We start from the raw sequence: 21,048 nt of genomic DNA on the forward strand, positions 1-21,048 counted from the left end.
AGGTCTATATTTTTCTCCCGTTTCAAATCACCCACACAACTAGGGTGGCTTAAAAATATCTGACACAATCTACAATTTCAATATCGGCCAAAATAAGGCATTAAGTCAGATAATATTGACAAAATTATTATAGAAAAAATTTAAAAAAGCCGACTACAAATCCGATATCGACATAAAATAAGGCATCAAGTTGGTTAAAATTAATACAATTATTATAGAAACGTATTTTAAAAACTTAAGGATGACAGAACACTAACAGAAATAACGAAATGCCAAACTTATTTATCATGTTCATTGATATTTTCCAATTAACACAGTAAAACCAACCAAGGATGTTTTTGGCAAATATTTTTTTAATCTAAATATCATTGCTCATTGTTATGTTTGGGATTTGGATAATCATTTGATAATTGTGGGTGATCTTCATGCTGGTTCAAATTTGACAACGGGGCATGAATAAAATACGAAACACCAACCCCGCTACCAGCTCTAAACACAACCAACGAAAAGAATCCATTAAAAAGAAAAATTTGTCTGTATTTTCTCTTAATTATTACAATCTAAACTTGCATGTTAACAGAGTTTGTCTTAAACTTTCTCGGGAAAATGTGATGTGGGTTTGCACTGAAATGTGACTTTTCTACGTTATTGCATGTACTTTTATTTTTGTCATGAAAATGCTTACTGAAGAGCTGAGAAAAAAGAAAGAGAGAATGAGGAGATGCCATAAGTAGATTAAATTTTTTGAACAGTTAACGAGAAAATATTTGCAAGGCCGGCGTGTTTCTCGGTTAATAGATTTTTCTTGGACACGAAATCCATCATATATAAATGTATCAAAATACCTGTAAATATGATTCCAAGCACATTAATAAGAAGTGGGCATCAATTATGAAGTTTTCATAATTGTTGAAAAAACTACTGCCGTTGTGGGAAAAAGTGCTTAGCTCAGCAGCAGAAGCCAGAAGCCAGAATCCAGAAGCAATTTCCTGCATTTTCTCGTGGAGTTGTAGTACGTCGTTACAGGTTTCTTAATGGCTATTTTGTGTGTTCATGTGAAGAGTAAATGACGATTGACGATCTGACAATTCTTGGGAAATGAAACAGAGGGCAGATTTTTGGTACGTTTATCATTCATTGCTAGTTATCTTGGTTGGTTTTGGAGTCAAATTTACTGGAAGTGATTTACAAAGTGTATATAGCATAGTAGCTAGGCTAATAAATGATATATTTGACTTCGACTCTTCAACAGTTTCAATTGTTAACTGATCTCGATTGATTAATACTATATCATCTTTATGAATGTTATGGAAGTATATATATATATATATATATATATATATATATATTTTTATTTGGTAGTAATTCTAACCTTTTGTTTTTCAGAATATATTTTTATGCAGATCTTTAAACGAACTACATCAATGCAAACTCATGTTATATTAATTTTTAAGAAATTACTTAATTGATATATATTATCGAAATAGAATCAAATATTCTTACTATTATAAAACCATTAGTTTGGAGATATTATAAGGCTCTGTTTGATATAACTTTTCAAATAGAGTTTATTTAAGTAGAGTTTTTATTTGTAGAGCTTTCACTTAAAAAAAATTTAGTTATTTAGTTATCAATGAGAGCTTTTATTAAAACTTATAAAATTATTTTAATAGGTAAGTTAAAGTTATGTTATAGAAAGAATAAAATAAGATTGTCAAATAAGTAAAGGACATTTCAAATGCCTTAAAATTTAAAAGAGTTTTTAACTTGTACTTTTAAAAATCCAAAATTTGAGCTTTAGGCAAAATATCTTATTTAATCGTCAAAAACTCAAAAAAAAAAAATCAAACAATCAAAAAAATTTTAATAAGAGCTTATGCGATTAAATAAACATTAATGACCATTAGATAATGCATACCAAATAGGTATCAAGAGATATATATTTATTCCATTAAAAAGGAAAATTGTTGAAATCATTTTATGTATAACGTAGATTTAGCTATATAGAATAGATTCACCGTATTTAAAAATTACTTAAAATGGCGAACCATATTTAGTTGAGTAGTAGGCACTTGCGGTCTACTCCACTCATATTCTAGAGGTCAAGGATTTAATCCTTTGGTGGAGGTTAATTTTCTTTTAAATATTTAAAAGTAGATCTAGCCAATTTAGGTTTAGATTCCAAACTATATGATAATCGACTTTTGATTATAAACATGTAATTATTCTTAGGTGCAAGCACCATAATTTATTTTTATTAGAGACATGCTCTTAAACTGTGCGGTTTAAGAGAGTTTTTTTTAATAAATTATATATCTGTATAGTTTAATAAAATTAAAAACTAATCCTATAAAAATCATGATTTTAAAGCGTGTCTACATAAAAAAAATATTTGTATATGAATTCAAACATATGTGTTTGTAGAAGTTGATTTATCTGTAGTCCATAGTTCATCATACATTTGGAATAGAGCTCACTCCCTCTTTAGAAAAATCACTTGGGCTCAAATTTTGTTGGACCGACTTTCTAAAAAATGAGATAAAAATGAGAATACCCTAATTTTAAAGGATATAGAAAGTACAAACCTCCAAATGATATAAAAAATATTTATATAGTAGAGTTTAGAATAATAACATTTAACAACTTTTTGTATCATCTCAATAAATAGAATGAGTGATTGAAACTTTATAACAAAATTTAAAATACTATCCATACAGTACCAGAGCAAATTTGATGCGACTCGATTATTGAATCGGGTCGGATCTTATGCTTTATTGGGGAACGCCGCCCAATTCAGGCCCATGTTTTAAAAAGTTTCCAAAATTCTGTTGCCCACGACAACGCCTCTATCCTCCGAATTTGGCGGGACAATGCATAAATAAAGAAACCCAACGAAAAACAAAGAGGGTTAATAACAGTCAATCAGTGGCGTCTTCGAATTCAAAGGCAGCAATGATGGACAGAGAAGACGGCGGAGGTGGAGGAGGGGGTGGGCCCACTGCCACGCCGCGGCCCAGGAAGGGAATGGGGCTGAGGACATGGCTGGTAGTTTCGGAATCCGGGCAGTCACGGGTTGAGGAGGTGGGAAAGCACGTGATCATGCGGCGTACTGGGTTGCCGGCACGTGACCTCAGGGTGCTGGATCCTTTGCTGTCTTACCCATCTTCGATTCTGGGGCGTGAGCGCGCCATTGTGATTAATTTGGAGCACATCAAGGCTATTGTGACGGCCAAGGAGGTACTGATGCTCTATTCTACCAACCCTCTGGTTGTTCAGTTCGTTCAGGATTTGCAGCATCGCATTTCTTCTCTTCAAGCTTTGTCCACACAACAGGTGTTTGATTATATTCATTTTATTTATTTCTGCGAAATTTTTGGTACCTTGTTTGGAGTTCTTCTTGATCATACCTTGTAACTCATAAAATTTGTTGCCAAAAAAGTCCTTAAATTTTGTAAAATGTTGTTGGAGAGGTCAACAAAGGGTTAAATTTTGAAAATCAACAAAGGGTTTGAATATAGGAAACTGCGTTTGTTTTATTTTACTGGGGACTTTCTTGTAAATTAGGGAATATTATCTGATATGAGCTTCTGACCTTGTGAATTATGAACTGGTTAAAAGGCAGGGGAGAGAGATGAAATGGAAAGGGAAGATAAAGCTGAAGCTAATTTGTCTGGTCCCTCACAACATACTCTTCGCAGGAGGGCTTCTATAAGTTCTAATGAGAGGAAAGATGATGCTCCAGAGACATCGGTGGTGGCGGGTCCTAAGGTTTTGGCATTTGAGTTTAGAGCACTTGAGTCTTGTCTTGAATCTGCATGCAGATGCCTTGATTCTGAGGTATGTGTTCAATTTCTTCTTAATACGTGCTATTGCATTAGTAAACTTTAATCATCTTTTCTTGCAAGTAGTTGTGCACTTGATGTGCATGAAAATGTTATGGACATGCAGCGTTTATTTGCAATTAAAGAAATTATTTTTGTTTGTTCCATGAAAGTAATAAAGGATGCGCTTAGGAAAATCAAAAAAAAGTATCACAATGTTAAATTTTGTGAATTATTGATGGCCAGAAAGGATATCTTTTTGTTCTGAGCAATGGCTAAGAAAAGTTATTCTTTTTCTAGGCATGTGGCTCATACAGTGACAAATACTTAATTCATATATTCAGCTTTATGATTTTGTAATTTTAGTTCTGCTTTGGACGAGAGGTTGTTGTTTGGTTAGGAGACATCATATGAACAATTTTGGTGATGATGGAATTAGCTGTTGGAGGATGGGTGATTTTAATGCAGTTTCTAGCACTGGTCAACTGCACATGTGCTCTTGTTCATGCTGTGGAATCTGCATTCGTTGTATAACCATAATTTGCGGGTCTCTTTTTAACAATATCAAATAAAGTTATTCATTTTTGTTTTAAATCCTTTCAATTTCAATTTGCATGCCGAAGTTACTCAAAACTTTACTATGTCACAGTTTCCTCATTGCAAAACCAGAAAAATATGGTTGAGAAATTAAAGTAGCATTTTTAGAAAGTAACCTATTAACTTTTCCAGATAAATGCTTAGCTAAAGATGCATGCCAAATGAAATTAATTTGCAGCAGCAAGGAGTGAAAATACAAGAGGCTGAATGATTTAAGAACACATGCTCTAGAAGCTCCATGCATTAATTGTCTCTGGCTCTTAGCAAAATTGTTTTCCTCCATGGAATTAAATTTGTGGCCCATGCTAAATCTATCACCTTTTTAACTAACTTTCAAAATTCCCAAGAGAAACAGCTACTTCTGAAGCCAAACATGTTATTGCTTTTCCTATCAAATTGTGTTCTGCATTTCCGGATTAAATTTATGATTGGTGCAATTGATCTTACACTATGTCCTGTATGGGCTGGATTTGATTTTAAATGTATCAGACTCGAACGCTAGAGGAAGAGGCTTATCCAGCATTAGATGAACTCACTACAAAAATCAGCACTCTAAATCTTGAGCGTGTTAGACAGATAAAGAGTCGCCTAGTTGCAATAAATGGTCGTGTTCAAAAGGTAAGATAATATATTGGTTAGCTTTTGTCATTTGTTGTCTTTAATATTGTGTATATTTTCTTTCTGTGCAACGTAGGTTATTGTTTAGAAAGTAATGAATTTCAGACGAGTGATTATATTTTTAGATTGTCTGAACTTAAAAATTTATTTTGAGTCAATGAGACCTCTCTCTCCCATGAAAATGTCTTTTTGTTTGTCTTTCTATCCCGACATTTCTATATTTTCTCTAGATTCTTACCCTTGCCTATGGATATCTAATCACATAATGAAGTTGACACCTTTGTTCTTGAGCATCTGAATTGACAAGACATCCTGATATTAAAGAGTGTTTAAGGGCTCCTCTCACGAGTAAGCAGGAAATACAATCCTTGTGTGTGAAAATGGGACACAGGGTTCCTTATCTAAGTTGTATGAGTCCAGTGCTTTTATACGCATATTATTGGATATCAATGAGAGCACTGGCAGCTTAGCATCTGGAAGTGCTCCTTGTGCAAGAATATTTGTTAAAAATTTCTACATGCAAATGTAGTTTTACTTGGCAATGGCACCTGTTAGAGTGATAAACCCAGAACATTCAGTTGCCTCAGGTGACTGGAGATGGCTTGAGATACTATGGGCTAATAGATTATAAACAGATGAGGTTGTCTCTCTGAACAGAAATTGCTCAATTTTTGAAGTCGAAAATATTAATTTTATAATCTCTCTATCATGTGATAAGTTATCCACTAGGTCATGCTAAGATGACAGTGTCAGTCACTCAAACAACTGTGTAATCACTCACAACCGACCGTCGAATCTGTTATAAGTTTATCTATGATGAAGTTAGACACACCTAGCAATAAGTTCATCTTATAATTTTTATTTGCAACATGTCCATTAATTATAACGTATGCCACAAGGTTTCTTCTCCAGATTTTATGAAATTTACTTTTGGCTTGGACACTGTGAAATGTTAAAAACTTCCAAAAGATTTTGCAAGTGGCATGGTTTTTTTCTTTAAGTCTATTATATAGTTTCTAATTTTGAGATCATCTTGTAACTTGTAGGTGAGAGATGAAATCGAGCATTTGCTGGATGATGACAATGATATGGCTGAAATGTATTTGACAGAAAAGCTTAATGCTTCAAAAGAGGAAGTAAGTGATGAAGATGATGACAGGTAATAACTGAATCCTTCTTCTTAATACAAGATAAAAGTTGCTTTTACTTATTCTGGGTTCTAACAAGTGCCAACATTTCCCAAAACATATCTTCTAGGTTCTTAGAGTTTCATTAGCTGTTAGTTCATTTAATTTCTTTATCATAAAGGGGTTGATAACTAAAATGTTTGAATTTATTTCAATTTTAATTGGATGTTGGCTTAAACACAAAATTTTGGCATTCAGGATTATAAAAATATTATCCTATTAGTGCTGATGTCTTCATTTTTCTGTTTTTCCTTTTGGTTTACTTGAAAACAAAAAATTATTTTAAATTCATAGTAGAGATGTGAAGAGATCAACCTTAAATGAAAAACGTGTGCCCCAACATTTTGTAGTCCTATGGGACTCGTTGAGGTCGATTTATTTGGTTTAGAAGTGAACAAAAAAGGGGAGGCTAAAATTTTACTTCTGAAGAAGAATTATATGTCCCTCTCTTAGAGATGGTGCTATCAAATGATCACCCTTTGTTACAGTGAAAGCTGGCCAATTAGGACTTGTTCAGCTTATAGAGTATATCCAAAAGGCTTCTTTATTCACTCCTTGGTGGGTTTGATTAATCTTGCTATTTTTTCATGACTTGTGGTAAATTAAAAGCTAAAATTTTTTTCTGTTTTTATTTGTGTAAAAGCTGTAATAAATTTTCAAATTGTTCCATTTAAATGGATTGTGATACATTTTATACCAAATTTGAGAAATTAATTCCTATTCTGGAAAGTTGCATTGGCCAGCTGAATCAGAAGTTTTCACTCACATAGCTATCAATTTTCACTATATTTGTTTTTATTCTCTTTCCAAGAATTTCTTGGTCAAACTGAGAATTTTGCAACGTCCACACTAGGCCAGACAGAGTTAACCAAACATAGAGACAGAAACAACTCTAACAAACTTGGCTATGATACCTCTTCAGGAAAATATATTTCTCGCAATCTCATAAAATATCGAGTAAAATAGAGGAACAAAATTCTTCAATATGAGGACTTAGGCTACAAGTAAGTGCACTGAAGTTTGCTCTTTCCTCGCTCCCTCCTCCAACTTGACATTCTCTAATGTGCTTAATTTAAAATCTGATAATTTTGACTTTAGTTGTATGAAGATTATCAAGCTTGTTTAGATAGTCCATTTCTTCTACTTACACTGTTATTTCACTGCAGGTCAGAAAATAACTCACAAAACTTCACTAGCTTCAAGCCCAATGTGGAGGAGCTAGAAATGCTGTTAGAAGCCTATTTCGCACAAATAGATGGCATCTTACAAAAATTATCTGATGTATGTATCTGCTTGCTTCTGCTCTTCAAGTATTTAATTTATATGATTTCTTTACACCGTTCTATGCAATCCAGCTGTATTGGCTTCTCATCTTGTTACCGTATCAGTGTGGTGAAAAGCATGAAATTATTTCAGATTATGATTAAGCTACAGCTAGACATGCTGTTATAATATACAATGTTTAAATACACGGTCTCTCTCTCTACTTATAACGTTTTCGGACAAGCTTCGCATACATTATTCATATGTCTATTGTCTATTGTTTTGTTAAGATGAGCGAGTATGTAGACGACACAGAAGACTGTATCAACATCATGTTGGATGACACACAGAATCAACTGCTGCAGATGGGAGTGTTGCTGAGTGCTGCAAACATGATACTCAATGCTGGTATTGTTGTTGTAGGTTTATTTGGCATGAACATTCATATTACTCTCTTTGATGCACCAACTATAAAGTTTTGGCAGACTACATGTGGTACAATAGGAGGTTGTCTTGCTTTATATCTGATTGCAGTTGGATGGGGCAAGAAAAAGATTATGTTGTCTACATAGATTTGTTTTAGTGGAAAAAAGTTCTTGAGCTTATGACACATGAAACATTGAAACTTCATTGTTCTGTGTCAGCGTACGTGAGCTATGACTATACTATCCAGTATCCACATGAGAGATGGTTTTGCTCTTTCATCATAATGGAGATGGCAGAGATTTTCTTTTTCTACTTTTTGTAATTTTTATGTTTGTTAATTATGCCGTAAAAAAATTATCTAAAATTAATTCATCCATTTCAGGAGCTTACTATGTTTACATTATTTCTTGAAAATACAAGCCAGTAACCCCAAATGAAGTTTAGTATCCTACAAATTTTATATTTTACCGTCCATAGATATTGACAATTGAGCAGCAAACTAACAGATGATTTCGCTTATATTCCAATCAATAATTGAATTTAATAGCTAATCTGTTGAGTGATGATTACTGGCATTTAAGACCCGGACATATTGCAAAATTAAACAAAAATCAGCAGTAGGATTACCAGAAAATGATTGAAAGTACAAACTTCTGTAGAACTCTCTTCAATCAATCTATAGCCATTAAACCATATAACTAATTTCTAAAGCAATATTTTCATCATATTTTCTTTTCTATACCCAAAAATTCTTATTTCACATGATCACATCTCTTTCTTCTTTATAAAATTGTCAATATAAAAGAAAGTACTACTAACGTGCAAACTCATATACTAATTCAAACTAAAAGCAAAAATATCTTGAGCGAAAAAGGGGAAATAGAGGACATGCAAATCCCACCATTCTTACTACTGAAAATCACACCAACATCACTTGGAAAATATATATCCATCAATTTCTATGAAGAACAAACAAACATAAGTCTAGTTTCCAAAGTAGGTCAATGCCAGTTAAATTATTACAAATGCATTTGCCATGCAGAAACAGAAATGCAAATGTTGTTCGAGAGTTTTATGCATTACTGACCCAATAAGATTAAATCTACCAAATAATGAAACAGAAAAAAGCTTTGCCGCACACATTGTTCCACTCCACACTGACATTTGGACACGAATTTACCATTGGACTCATTCTTCCGGAGTATCAGAACGAATAGCTGATAACAAAACCAATAAAGTCATCAGATTACTTGTCACGAAATAATGAGACTGATAAGATATATAGAGAAAAAAAGAGCAACATGAAACCAAGCCAGAAAGCAGAGCGAACATGTAAAGGATGCATAAAATTGTCGACCATTCACATTATTAGTACGTTCTTGGAACGACTTGAATTCTTCATTCCACGTACTTGCTTTACACCCATCACATTTATCGGTAATAATACTACAGCAGGAAGAAATTGCTTGGGAATAGGATGAAGTTTTTCCTTCGTATTTTTCGTAGTGCAGAGCACCATATATTCAGGCATGATTAATAAAACAAGCATAATTTTTTACTTTCTTCTACTTTTAAGTATTATAAAAAATAAAGGATCATTGACAGAAGAGAAAAGGTAGTTTCCAACAAAGTGACTCAGATGAATCAGCAATTCAGAAGTAAAATGCAGTTATAACTAAAGATTGTCTAAGAGAAAAAGTGAAGAAGCATTGCTGCTGAAATTATTAATTAACGCATCTACCGAGAAAAAGAAAATGAGCTAGAGAGTGACAAATGAATGCTGCAAACTACCAGGCCCATTATCAGTCTGCTTGACTTCTCAATCATCGTAGTCAAAATGAAAGGCAAAAGGCGAAATAACTGCATAAAAATGTCACTTATACAAGGCATGAAACTCATCTATCCAAGAAAGAAGACACATAACAGCATATAATGCAACATAAGACGCCATCGAACAATGTCATAGCAAACATAAACTGCACCCAATTCAAGAGACGGTTGACTGAATCTTTCATAAGCTATCTAGAAGAAGAATTAACTAGGATAGAATTTCACCATAAATTGTTAAGAAAAGGACCTAAACATTCTATCTACACTGTTTTCTAAAAATAAACAACTACTTTCAACCGTCCAATAATAAAACAGTAAACCAGTACAACATCATGCCCAAAACTCTGAAAGAAGCCCAACAAGAGAAGAGAACCCATGTCCAGCTAATCTATGCCCAGGAAAAAATAGAAACCAAAGCCAGCTGACTAATTCAAATAGTTTCTATGGGTTTATTTTATATGTAACTACAAGATGAGCCAAATATGTTCAACCATAACAAATGCCATCAAGGTAAAAACCATGAGCAGCTTAGCTCCTTCCAATCAAGTAAGACATTAAAGAATATAGCTGCCATCAAGGTAAAAACCATGAGCAGCTAAGCTCCTTCCAATCAAGTAACACATTAAAGAATATATCGTGGACATATACAGGCAAAATAGCAGGCTTATAAGGCCTAACAGCAATTGCACAATCAGAGCAAAAGTTCCATCTAAAGCTCCACACAGGACTCGCAAAAATCAACAATAGTAAGAATCCACATAACAAATCAAATGAAGATAACAAGAAATCATTAAAAGAAGGAACCAAATGAAACCCACTACAAAATTTACAAACAAACCAAGCCCAAATCATCATTAATTCATATCTGAGATTAGATAATGCTTAAAGTTTCATTTTTTAAACCCCGCAATTAGTGAAAATTTTATTTTTTCCCAAAACCCAGAATTGAAAGCCAAGAAATTAATAAAAAAATAAATAAATCGGAACACCAGATTTTTCATACAAGACAAACACAGCAAATGTGATGTGAAAGCAGATCTAAATAAACCAAAAAAATGCTTACTGGGTTTCTGGGGTTTGCCATCGGTCCACTTAGAGATAGAGAAGTGAACCTTCTCGCGAGTGAGGGCCTCGGTTTTGTAAGGTTCCTTGAGACAATTCCTCACCAGATTCGCACAGATGTTCGAGTACGATATGTATGTCATCCCCGCTGCTCTCCAAAACGGCACCGCTGCGTTTGAAGCCATTTGCTTTTTTCTTTCTTCTTTCTCTCTTGCTCTCTCTTTGTGGGTTGCCGTCAGCTAGCGAAAGAAAACGATGATGACGGTGATGAAGGCTAAAAGCCACCAACAGTAATGATCTCGAAGAGTGAAGACCTAGAGTTTCAGAGGAAAATTCACCTGTGGACCTCTATGTGGGCTGGGCTGAGTCCTATTATACTCCAATTGGGCTTCTACGTTGGCCCAAATTAATAGTTATAATTTCAAAAGAGTTGATATATTTTCTTTTTCTTAAATTAGTTCAATCTATTTTTATAATTTTCGTAATCATACACGTGACTATGTGAGATTGCATTCAACAGCCAGCGCATTCATCATTAGTCCATTTCATTTTTATTACTATTAATATACGAATACAAATTGACTGGTAAATACATAAAAAAAAATGATTGAGATTTGAAATTCAGTTTAATGTAACCTACACAAAAAATTCGCTCATAAAGAAAGAATAAAAAAATTATATTTTCGTACACAGACAAAAACCCCAAGTAGGTATATATTTTAACTTTTAAAATAGAAGGGAAATTTTATTTTTTGTCTTTTTTTTTGGGGAAAATGGCTGATACACTCTTAACATTTAAGAAAAGGGATAAAAACTCCCTAACATTTTTTAAAAGACCTTTACACCCCAATTTCTTTACAGATTCAGTTTATTTTAACATAAATTATATTTTCAACTTATAATTATCATTATCTCCCTCTAGCATATAAGTCAATATATTGACCCTGCACATGTCATAAAAAAAAAATTATTGATTGCCCAATTCACCAATAGATTGTTAATAGAATTATGAACATGCCCTTTATTTATAAGGTAGGAATTTTGACATAGAGATTCAATTTAATTTTCCATTTTTTTCCAATTTAACCATTGATTATTAATTAAATAACGAAAACAAAAAATACCCTTATTTATAATGAATAAAATCACTAAATTTCGACTAGGGCTGTTTAACATCCCTTCTGGCCTAATTTTCTCTTGAACCCAAATAAATTTGATTCATTATTCAAGAATAATCCACAATTCATTATTTCATGCATTATTTATACCTAAAAAAGTAACTGAACTTCATTTCATGCTGCAAAGATTACTGATGCCATATCAATAGCGTAATTCTTCAAAAACATGTTAACCATTTAAACTTCCATGATTAAAAAAAAAAAACATTTAGAAGAAAATCAAAAGTTGGTTACAACAATAATCATTAAATCTTCATAGTACTAATTAGCATATCCAATTGATGTGAAAAACCACAATTATTTGATTAGTTTTCATAGCAAACCATAATCTTTGAATTGGTACGGTCGTTCTAGTAAACATGACAAAAAATCATTATATCATAATATTGTATCAAATAAAGCTACTAGACATTACAACAATAACCATAATATAGTCAAAACTGTAAATAAGCAAAAGATTAGGTTATCAGCGATGGTGATTGGAAAATTGGACTAAGATGGATCAATTTGAAAGATTTGAGGACGGTGGGAGTAATGAGTGTAATGATGGGGGTGGTTTGTCTAAAAAAGCAGCAGTTTGGTTAGAAATTTGAGACCAAAGGCTATAGTTTGTGTTGGTTCCAATTCCGACGAATGATATGTCGATTGGCGGTGATAAATGGTTAGAAAGGCGGTGTTGATGGAGAGGAATTGTTTGATGGTGATGGTGTTCACACGGTGGAATCCAGAGAATGGATGGCGGTGGTGTCACGTGGTTTTTGACAGATATCGGCGATTTCAATGGCGAAATGACAATGATCTCAGCTAGTTTTTGTCGGTCGACTCACTCTGACCTTGATGGAGGCTTGATCGACAGCAAAATAATAAAATGACGAAATGTCAAAGTGTTATGAGAACCTTCTCTCTCACTCTCTCTTCAAAGAAAAGATTTTCAATAATCAATATAGCAAATGTATACATATACTTCAACAGTTCAACACAGAAATAATTTCAATTTACTAACTTCATTTTATATAAAAAAACTCAATAATAGAAAATAAATATACAAATTTTTGCTGCATAAAAATCTCCAGTATATAAAAATTGGAAAGAGGGGGAAAAAAATCAAACATATCACAAACAGCCCCTTAAATTACAGTTATTCCAAATTATAGCTACTCTAAATAAGTAGTTTAATATTAGCCCCAAAACCCCAATTTGAAAGTTGAAAATTAAAAACCTGAGGCTGAAGCTCCGAAGAGACAGTGAAAGATGAGCTCAATCACTTGCAACCGTCATCCGCTTCCAAATCTGCACGCGCCGCGGCGACGGACGCCCTTTTCGCCCCAAACTCACTTTCCCCTGCCACGTGTTGGGTTCACAATTTTCCCAGGTACGCATTTTGTTTCTCTCTTTTGTAGGTAGCCCACCAAAAAAAAAATTAATATATTTAAGTCGCTAGAAAATTATTTATTCTAGGAAGATGATTGATTATTGGTTAAAAAAGCATTGATATGAATTGGAGTTGCATGCAATATGTATAAAGGTTCTGGGTGAGTCTTTGTGATTCTTATTTTTCGAGGTGATTAAATTGAAATTTCGATTTTTATCTCTGCGTTTTTCTTGTCACTTGTTTTCATTGATCTTTAAATAGTTATTTCTATAGGACGAAGGTGGTTTCAAAGAGTAACTTACTAACTTGTACATGTTAGACAGCAAAAGATGAGTCCATTGTATGTGAAAACTTTTTAAAAAGCATTAGCAGAATGATTGTGTGTTGTATTTTAAAGGAAAAGTTAAGAAACAGCGAGAATGTCGATAGCATAGTGTCTATAGTTTTGATAGGTGAGGCCAGTATTGTGATGTTTAATCCGTTTTGCTAAGTGTTGTATTCCTGAACTTTAACGGAGGTTAAAGCAGTTAAGCTACTTTATAAGTAGAGCGAGAAAATTGCTCAATGCTTTACCGAGGGCACTGTAGCTAATTAATTTATGTTTAAATTTAGGTTTGAAATCATATAATCAGAGACTTGCATTCAACTCTGGTGTTGTAGAAGTGCATGCATCAGCTTGGGATGAAAAACCCTACGAAATTCTACTCACTGGTAAAATAAGTTACCTGGACGAACAAGATGTAGTCACATTTCTTGATCCTCCAAAGGAGTTGATTCCTCTAGACCCTATTTCTTATAATCCTGCCGCTTATCTTTGGTAAGTAACAATATACTTGGCAATCAAGACATTTTTAAATGACTTGCTGATATGCTGGATTTTTCCGACTACTTTTTCGTGCATTTGTTTCTGTTTGGAAATTTACTGGTGTAAAATCAATGTGTTTCCTCATGTATATTGGAATGAAAACTAGTGGTATAGCTATTAATTGCGTGCATTTCAGTAATTGAGAATTAGAAAAACTATTTGGGTAGGTTAGTAATGACTTTGAAGTTTTTTCTGAAATGAAGTAAGAGATGAGCACCACTTTGTGCTCGTGGATTTTCTTATATGCATTGAAATCATGTGTTTTATCATGAATGATTCCCTTCGAACCTGTACTTATGGCATATAGTTGTAAACTTTTGTGATTAACAGGAAAAAGATTGAAGACATTCCGGAAGAAAGGCGACTTCGGTTGCTACGACTGCTAAACCCTAGGTCATCCCAATGAAGCTTTTCAATTTATTCATGTGTAAACATAATGATTAGCTTCTCATAAAAGCTTTCCCTGGCTCATATGTTAGTCCAGATCTCTATCTGAATTTTTATTTTATTTTATTTTAATCTGTGCATTGTGATCTATGCACCAAAAGTTCGCAAATAATATCGTTGAAGACACCTGTTTATGGTTTCAATGTATTCCTTGATATACCTTGACAAATTCTAATGCAGACTTATTTCAAGGGCTTGGGAGATAGCTGGTACACGATATGATGATCCTAAATTTGCAAAGAAGATTGCATCAAATGTGCTACGTAAGGAAGATGGTCAAATGCCACTCGAGTTTTACAATTGCCGAACAAGTGGAGGTAAGTCATTTCAAGAGAAAGAAAGAGCCTTTTTTTTAATTATTAATTTATCTGTTAATGTTTTATGTGAAATGAGGACATATTCCCCCACTTCCACCTCCTACTGTAAGTTTGCAAGTTATCCTAATATTATTATTGTTATTTTCAAAAACACAACATTATTAGATTTTTATTTGGGTACTGATTTATAGACATTGTATGATATTGATGTTCAAAATTGTTAACTAGGTCCATGGCCTATTGCTTGGATGAATTTCTTTAAGAAGGTTTGTTCTAGACTTCCTCATATAACTCTACAAGCCCACAATTACCTTTTGTTATCTCTCTGGTGTTTTACATTTAGTATGTTCTTTCATTCCTAATAAAATATGGTAACAGATGTCTGATTCATTTGTTACACTTTTCAGGCAATATTTTGTAGTGATGATGGGAGTACTTATGGTCGATTTATCAGTAAGCATGTGTATAAATTGGGCTCCTTATTAACTCTTGGTTGCTTCTATTTATTCATGGTTTATTTTTCTGTATCATATGTCTATGAGCTCACTTGATATCCAAAAGTGACTGGATTTGAACCAAGATAATATCATTCAGGTGGATCCATTGTGGGTCAATTGGTGAATTCCTTCAGCCCACTGTACTTTGTGGTCAATCAACTCAAGGAAGTAATGTCAACAGAACAGCCATGTGATTTGGCTTATGAATTTGGTGATGGATTATTTAGTCTCCATCAATACCCACAAGGCTTTCCAAGACCAGGTTGGAATCACTCTTAACATCTAATAAAGTAAAAGCCAATATTGAGCCTCTGATTCTCTTGATGAAAATTTATTTTCCAACTTTTGTTGAATTTACTTTATCATCAAATGAAAATGTTTCTCTTACTTCTCTTTTTTGGCTTCATGAATTATTCTCAGAGTTGCAGATGCATTGTGTAAGTCATGATGTTCTGTTGCATAATTTTCTTGTTTTATGCTTGCTTGGCAGATTAAGGACTCTATAAGCAAATTCTAAAAATATTAACATCAAAGAAGTTTGCAGAGTACTAAGGATAGAAGTATTTAAAAAGATTTTGTGAATGTCACTGAGGTGCGTACTTCGAATTTTATAATAAGAAGTTCCTAAGAGCCATTTGATTAAATAAGAAAAACATGGCACCTGTGGACTTTTATTCAAGTGATAAAATTCGTTTGAGGAGTCGTGCCCTCAACGGAAGCGGAACGGCAAGATCAGGCTGCACAGCACTTCTTCTTAGGATAGCAGTGCTAAAATTGGCGACTAGGGTTAAGAATTGATGTAAATGGTGTTTTAATGAGATGTGTAGAAGACCTATTGAGTTGGTTAAGTTATGATTGTTTAGCTAGTCTTGTGGAGTTTGGGTAAGATTTTGAGGTTCACTAGATTAAAATTGGGTAAATTCCGCCCTGCCCCCAAATGTTTCAACATATTCCACCGTGCACCCAAATGTTTCAACAATGCTCAATCCACATCCAAATCCGTTAATTTGACCGTTTATTCTAACGGTCAAAGGGTAAATTTGGAAGTTCATGCCCTAAATATTATTTTATGATGATAAATTAATTGATGGGATTATTATTAATTACCTTTAATTAAGAATTTTTAATGTAAATATTAATTATTGGATTAACATTTTATCTCATTTAATTCTTTTCTAATTCAAGATTAGGGGTATTTCAGACATTTCATTCACTTTCAAATAGTTCCGTTAAAAGTAACGGTCAAATTAACGGAATTGGGTGCGCGGTGGAAAATGTCGAAAGATTTGGGGGTTGGGTGGAAATAACCCATTAAAATTTTACATTTTAGTTTAGCAAAGAGTAAGAATTAAGAGAGAAAGAAAATGGGTAGACATTATCAAGAGAAGTGAGGAGAACTAGAGAAGAACAACAAAATGAACCCTAAGAGTCTATAATTTTTTATTGGGTCTGGATCTGATAATATATTTTTTATCCCCAGAACTCAGAAAAAATCAACAACCTTTTCTATTGACTCTGAATCCAAAGAGACATTAAATTCCAAGTAAAAGACAAAAATAACTTGTTAGTTGTTGAACTTTAAATGATGGGTGTAGAAAATAACCTATGAAAGTAAATAGTAGACATAAAATACCTAAAAATATCATTATTACTAGGAGCCGCTATTGGACCAACAAGTTCTCTTGTTGAGTTTTTAATTTTTTGGAGAAGATAATAATTGTCTAACCATATATGTTTGTTGCAATAGTTTTGACCTGTCTTTGATGAACTAACTGTCTGTTGCTATAGTTTTGTACCGTCTTTTGATAAACTAACTCTGGGATGGACTTTATTATGCTTTGGCAAAATGACCAGCTCGCAGGATAAGAAAGGACCTAGCAATTTTCTTTAACCTTGGTTTGTTTTTGGAAGATCTCCAGTGAGAATAATAACTCTGTGATAGGTATGATTTTCCGCATCTTAATAGAATTGGAATTCAACTATTTGAGCAATGACATTATGGTGTACTGTAGTAATTTGTCCACCAATGAAATTTAGGGATCAACTGTAGCTAATCCTAGGACTATTTAGTTTTCTCATGGAAAAAACTGAGGATTTGATGGCAACAAATAACTTGTGTTCATCTTTCAAGTAGTGAAAGTGAGTTGTATATTGATAGTTCCTTGAGCATCTGCACGCAGAAAGCCAGAAAGGTTGAGGGGCTGGATTGAATCGTATGACTTTGAAGAACAATAGTTGATAACTTCTCTTAATTTAATTGTTACCTGAATTGGACTCACCTGAACGTGAGTCTTCTGGTCCTGAAAAGAGTTGAACTCACCTAAACGTGTCACTGTAGAAATGCAGGATTTATGATCATGTAGCTTTAGGGGAAAAAACATTATGTAATGAATTGTATTTGGATTTTTGGGACTTTGATGCCTGTTGACTGGTAGATCTCAAAATACCAATGCTAAAATTGAAGATTAGTGTTGGGATTAGTGTATTTCATATATTAATGAATGGGATCTGGTGATACCATTAACTATCATATCATGTTAGATTTCTGTTTTCAGCTACAGAAAGATGTAACCACTATGACCAATGCGGACGTCTTCTGTACCTTTTGCAGTAAAGCATCCTTATCCTTTCGACGACCAAGTTGTGATCTATATACGTCATGTTGGGCCAGGAGTTTTAGTAGGGCAAGCATGGCAAGAAGGGAAAGAACTAGAACAACTGCCTCAAAAATTATGTGGAGAGATTTTAATGGTGAAAGATCATTCTGCATCCTGAGATATTCACTGAGAAAATGTTGTCTTTTCATACATATGTACATGTAGATTTGCTCTACATTTTATCTTTTTACTATTTGCTTACAGAGACGAGGGATTTGCACTAATTATGACTTAAATAGTACCTAAATGCCAAGAATTATATAAAGATTGGAAAGTTATAGTATTAAAGTGTTTGGTAAACACTAATGGCTTTTGTTTGGAAGTTATATTGATTTGATTAATAATTTGTATGGTAAAAAACTTATGATACCTCTCTCATCTTTATCAAGAGCAATATTGCGCTCTACGAAAGTCTGAATATTTCTCAACAAAAATCTTAACATCTCTCTATTAAGTTTCACTTGAAACTCAGAATTTCTTGAACAAATGTATTTCAAAATAATTTAAAAATTACATTCACTGTTACAAGCTACATTTTTTCTTCTACATTTATAATAAGATTTGTTTTTGAAGTTTTGGTTTTGTTTAATACAACTACATAAATAAAAGTGTTGAATTTAAGTGCAGACAAGTTTATTTAGCTTCTGTTGTGACTTGGATTTCTGGGTTTTGCTTTCAGGATTTTCACAATGTTTGTTGAATTCTTGAATATCCTTGTTTATTGTGGATCTCGGTTAACGGGGAACACATTAAGAACAGAATATGTTTATGAACCAGGATTCAAGAAGACGTGGAATCATTGAACAATTGAATAGTATTTGTTAGGTGTGTAATAAGCAAAAATAACATTTAATTTATTTTTTTGAAAAATATATAAATATTTATAAGAAAGTACAAAAAAATATTAACAGGGGAAGGATATTTGAACCCATTCATCAAATTACTATTATACAAAAATAATAAATTTTGTATACACCTTTTCATTCTCCTAGTATATCTCAGTTTTTTTTTCTTTTGAAGTAATCATTTATACAAATTAACAAATTTTAAAAAGAAATCATTGATAAACTCGTAAATGCCACCATGCCTTTACTAAAACAATTTAACTCTAGCTTTTGGCTTTTGCAACATTCAGGATATGTACGTTTGATATACTAGTTGAGATTCTCTAAAGCTGTTAATGAAAAGGTTAAAAATTGACACACTTGATAAATTTCGGATGAATCACTAAACAAATTCAAACATGGATGAAAAACCTACTTCTCAAATATTCATTCTCTTGGCTGAATCATACATAACTTACAATTGGTTAAATGCAATCTTTAACAACCCAACTTCTCCCTCCATTAATTCCCTTCAAACCAAATTAATTCCTTTTAAACAAACCCCATTTCGGAAATGCTCAGTTTCATTTTAACATTCTATTTAGATGATTTTATAAGGGAGCATTGGTTCCTTGCTTTCTAATTAACAGCGCAGCATAGGCTTATCACTCCATGAGAGTCACTATTCACCTCCCTCATAATAGATTATCTTATTTTGACATGTAAATTTCTTGTGCTTGTTAGATTTAGTTTAAGATTTCTTTTCTTATATGGCTTGTTAAGAGATTTCGCATTGAAAATCTATTGAAATCTCTTAAAGTCAATTTCTTGCGCTTGTTAGATTTAGTCACTATTCTCCATTTCAAGTTCATTTATGGTAAGTTCAACCATAAATATCACTAAGACTCTTAGGGCGGTGTAAATTTCAAGTTTTTTTTTTCAATTGGACACCTGAATTTGATTTGGGGATAAAAATTAGTTTTTATAATTTTCTAAACTGAATTCTCATAATTTTCTCAACGAGATTATTGTTTCAAAGAAAATTTACAATATCAATATTAATTGTGCAATGGGGTGGGAGTAAAAAGTTTGTATAAAATAATTTATTTAAATTTTAAGTGAATTCCCATTCAAAAGTGGTGTGGAAATAATTCATTCCTCAGTTATATTGTGTAATTGAGTAAAAATAATTTTCTCCCTTACGAAATGCAAGTGAAGTAGATGTCCTTCGAATATTAATGAGAGTAAAAATCTAAACAATGCTTCATAAAATTTAATGTAAATTAGTCCAGTAATAAATTGGTTGTAAACATCAGTAATAGTCGCATGTAATATGAGTTATAATATGAATCATGTGATTATAATATCAGTGTAAAAAAATGAATTAATTTATATTTAAATAATTTCAATTAATAAGGGGTTTTATAAGAAATTTTGAGGGATGTGAAAAGCCCCACTGAAAAATGGATGGGATATTTCCAGCCCACTATTTTTGTAAATCCACTTCACTTCTAGAAAATAATTACAATAAGTTCACAATATTCTTAAAAAATATAAATTAGTAAGAGTTTGTACAGTTAATCAATTAAATTCTTATATTAATTTTTTTAGGTTCTTTGATCATCTTTGATCATAAATTTTAATTTTATTTTACTATTTTATTGTTATGATATAAAAAGACAAAATTATCCTCATAAAAATGAGTTATTGTATCTAATAATTTAGGTATTTAATTTTGCGACTTATAATTTAATATTTTTAAAAGAAAACTAATTATTATTTCACTACCCTTATGTGTAAATGACATAAATTTGATAGTCTAATAATTTATATGAGAATTGTGCCATAAGGACACTATATTAATTTAATTAAAAAATAATAATCATACTAATAAAGTAGTATTGAAACAATGAGTTTGGTACAAATTAGAAAAATATTGAAGTTAAAGTAAATTCTTGATAATTTTACTTTATAAGGGTAAAATATTCAATTTAAACTTATGTCAAAGCAATTTTTGTAATCAAATATGCTAAAAAAATCTAAGTCACAAGTGAATTAAGATAGATTTAGTTAATTAATTCTCCAAA

General features: G+C 32.5%; 3 protein-coding genes across 6 annotated transcripts; 2 read left to right on the plus strand and 1 right to left on the minus strand.

The window, feature by feature from the left end:
- Nucleotides 1-2,831: 2,831 nt before the first annotated feature.
- On the plus strand, nt 2,832-8,200 carry LOC18037597 (magnesium transporter MRS2-F). Its single transcript, XM_006427672.2, has 6 exons — nt 2,832-3,333; nt 3,619-3,837; nt 4,908-5,036; nt 6,083-6,195; nt 7,390-7,504; nt 7,777-8,200. Exons 1-6 carry the CDS (start codon nt 2,953-2,955, stop codon nt 8,056-8,058), a joined length of 1,239 nt encoding a protein of 412 aa, XP_006427735.2. The 5' UTR covers nt 2,832-2,952; the 3' UTR covers nt 8,059-8,200.
- A 592-nt stretch (nt 8,201-8,792) lies between these two features.
- LOC18037598 (ATP synthase subunit epsilon, mitochondrial) lies at nt 8,793-11,121 on the minus strand. The gene is made up of 2 exons (XM_024179985.1): nt 10,806-11,121; nt 8,793-9,129 (listed from the first exon to the last, which is right to left on the minus strand). Exons 1-2 carry the CDS (start codon nt 10,987-10,989, stop codon nt 9,101-9,103), a joined length of 213 nt encoding a protein of 70 aa, XP_024035753.1. The 5' UTR covers nt 10,990-11,121; the 3' UTR covers nt 8,793-9,100.
- A 2,054-nt stretch (nt 11,122-13,175) lies between these two features.
- On the plus strand, nt 13,176-18,399 carry LOC18037217. Of its 4 annotated transcripts, XM_006427675.2 has the most exons (9): nt 13,176-13,354; nt 13,967-14,171; nt 14,550-14,612; nt 14,847-14,983; nt 15,212-15,249; nt 15,391-15,436; nt 15,578-15,742; nt 17,335-17,422; nt 18,092-18,266. In XM_006427675.2, exons 1-8 carry the CDS (start codon nt 13,234-13,236, stop codon nt 17,400-17,402), a joined length of 843 nt encoding a protein of 280 aa, XP_006427738.1. In that variant the 5' UTR covers nt 13,176-13,233; the 3' UTR covers nt 17,403-17,422; nt 18,092-18,266. The 4 variants fall into 4 exon arrangements, with proteins under 4 accessions (XP_006427738.1, XP_024035781.1, XP_006427739.1 ...); XM_024180013.1 differs by lacking the exon at nt 17,335-17,422 and having other exon boundaries at nt 13,192-13,354; nt 18,022-18,399; XM_006427676.2 differs by lacking the exon at nt 17,335-17,422 and having other exon boundaries at nt 13,192-13,354; nt 18,092-18,399.
- The last annotated feature ends 2,649 nt before the right edge of the window (nt 18,400-21,048 follow it).

The sequence above is a fragment of the Citrus clementina genome, unplaced genomic scaffold (genome assembly GCF_000493195.1).
Source record: "Citrus clementina cultivar Clemenules unplaced genomic scaffold, Citrus_clementina_v1.0 scaffold_7, whole genome shotgun sequence".
Lineage (NCBI taxonomy): Eukaryota > Viridiplantae > Streptophyta > Magnoliopsida > Sapindales > Rutaceae > Citrus > Citrus x clementina.

Coding starts and splice junctions, on each gene's coding strand:
- LOC18037217 (XM_024180013.1), top strand. CDS start 13,234: ATGAGCTCAATCACTTGCAACCGTCATCCGCTTCCAAATCTGCACGCG. Junction 14,613..14,846: donor CTACGACTGCTAAACCCTAG/GTCATCCCAATG, acceptor ATTCTAATGCAG/ACTTATTTCAAGGGCTTGGG. Junction 14,984..15,211: donor CAATTGCCGAACAAGTGGAG/GTAAGTCATTTC, acceptor ATTGTTAACTAG/GTCCATGGCCTATTGCTTGG.
- LOC18037597 (XM_006427672.2), top strand. CDS start 2,953: ATGATGGACAGAGAAGACGGCGGAGGTGGAGGAGGGGGTGGGCCCACT. Junction 3,838..4,907: donor GCAGATGCCTTGATTCTGAG/GTATGTGTTCAA, acceptor TAAATGTATCAG/ACTCGAACGCTAGAGGAAGA. Junction 7,505..7,776: donor TCTTACAAAAATTATCTGAT/GTATGTATCTGC, acceptor TGTTTTGTTAAG/ATGAGCGAGTATGTAGACGA.
- LOC18037598 (XM_024179985.1), bottom strand. CDS start 10,989: ATGGCTTCAAACGCAGCGGTGCCGTTTTGGAGAGCAGCGGGGATGACA. Junction 9,130..10,805: donor TGGCAAACCCCAGAAACCCA/GTAAGCATTTTT, acceptor TTTTGTTATCAG/CTATTCGTTCTGATACTCCG.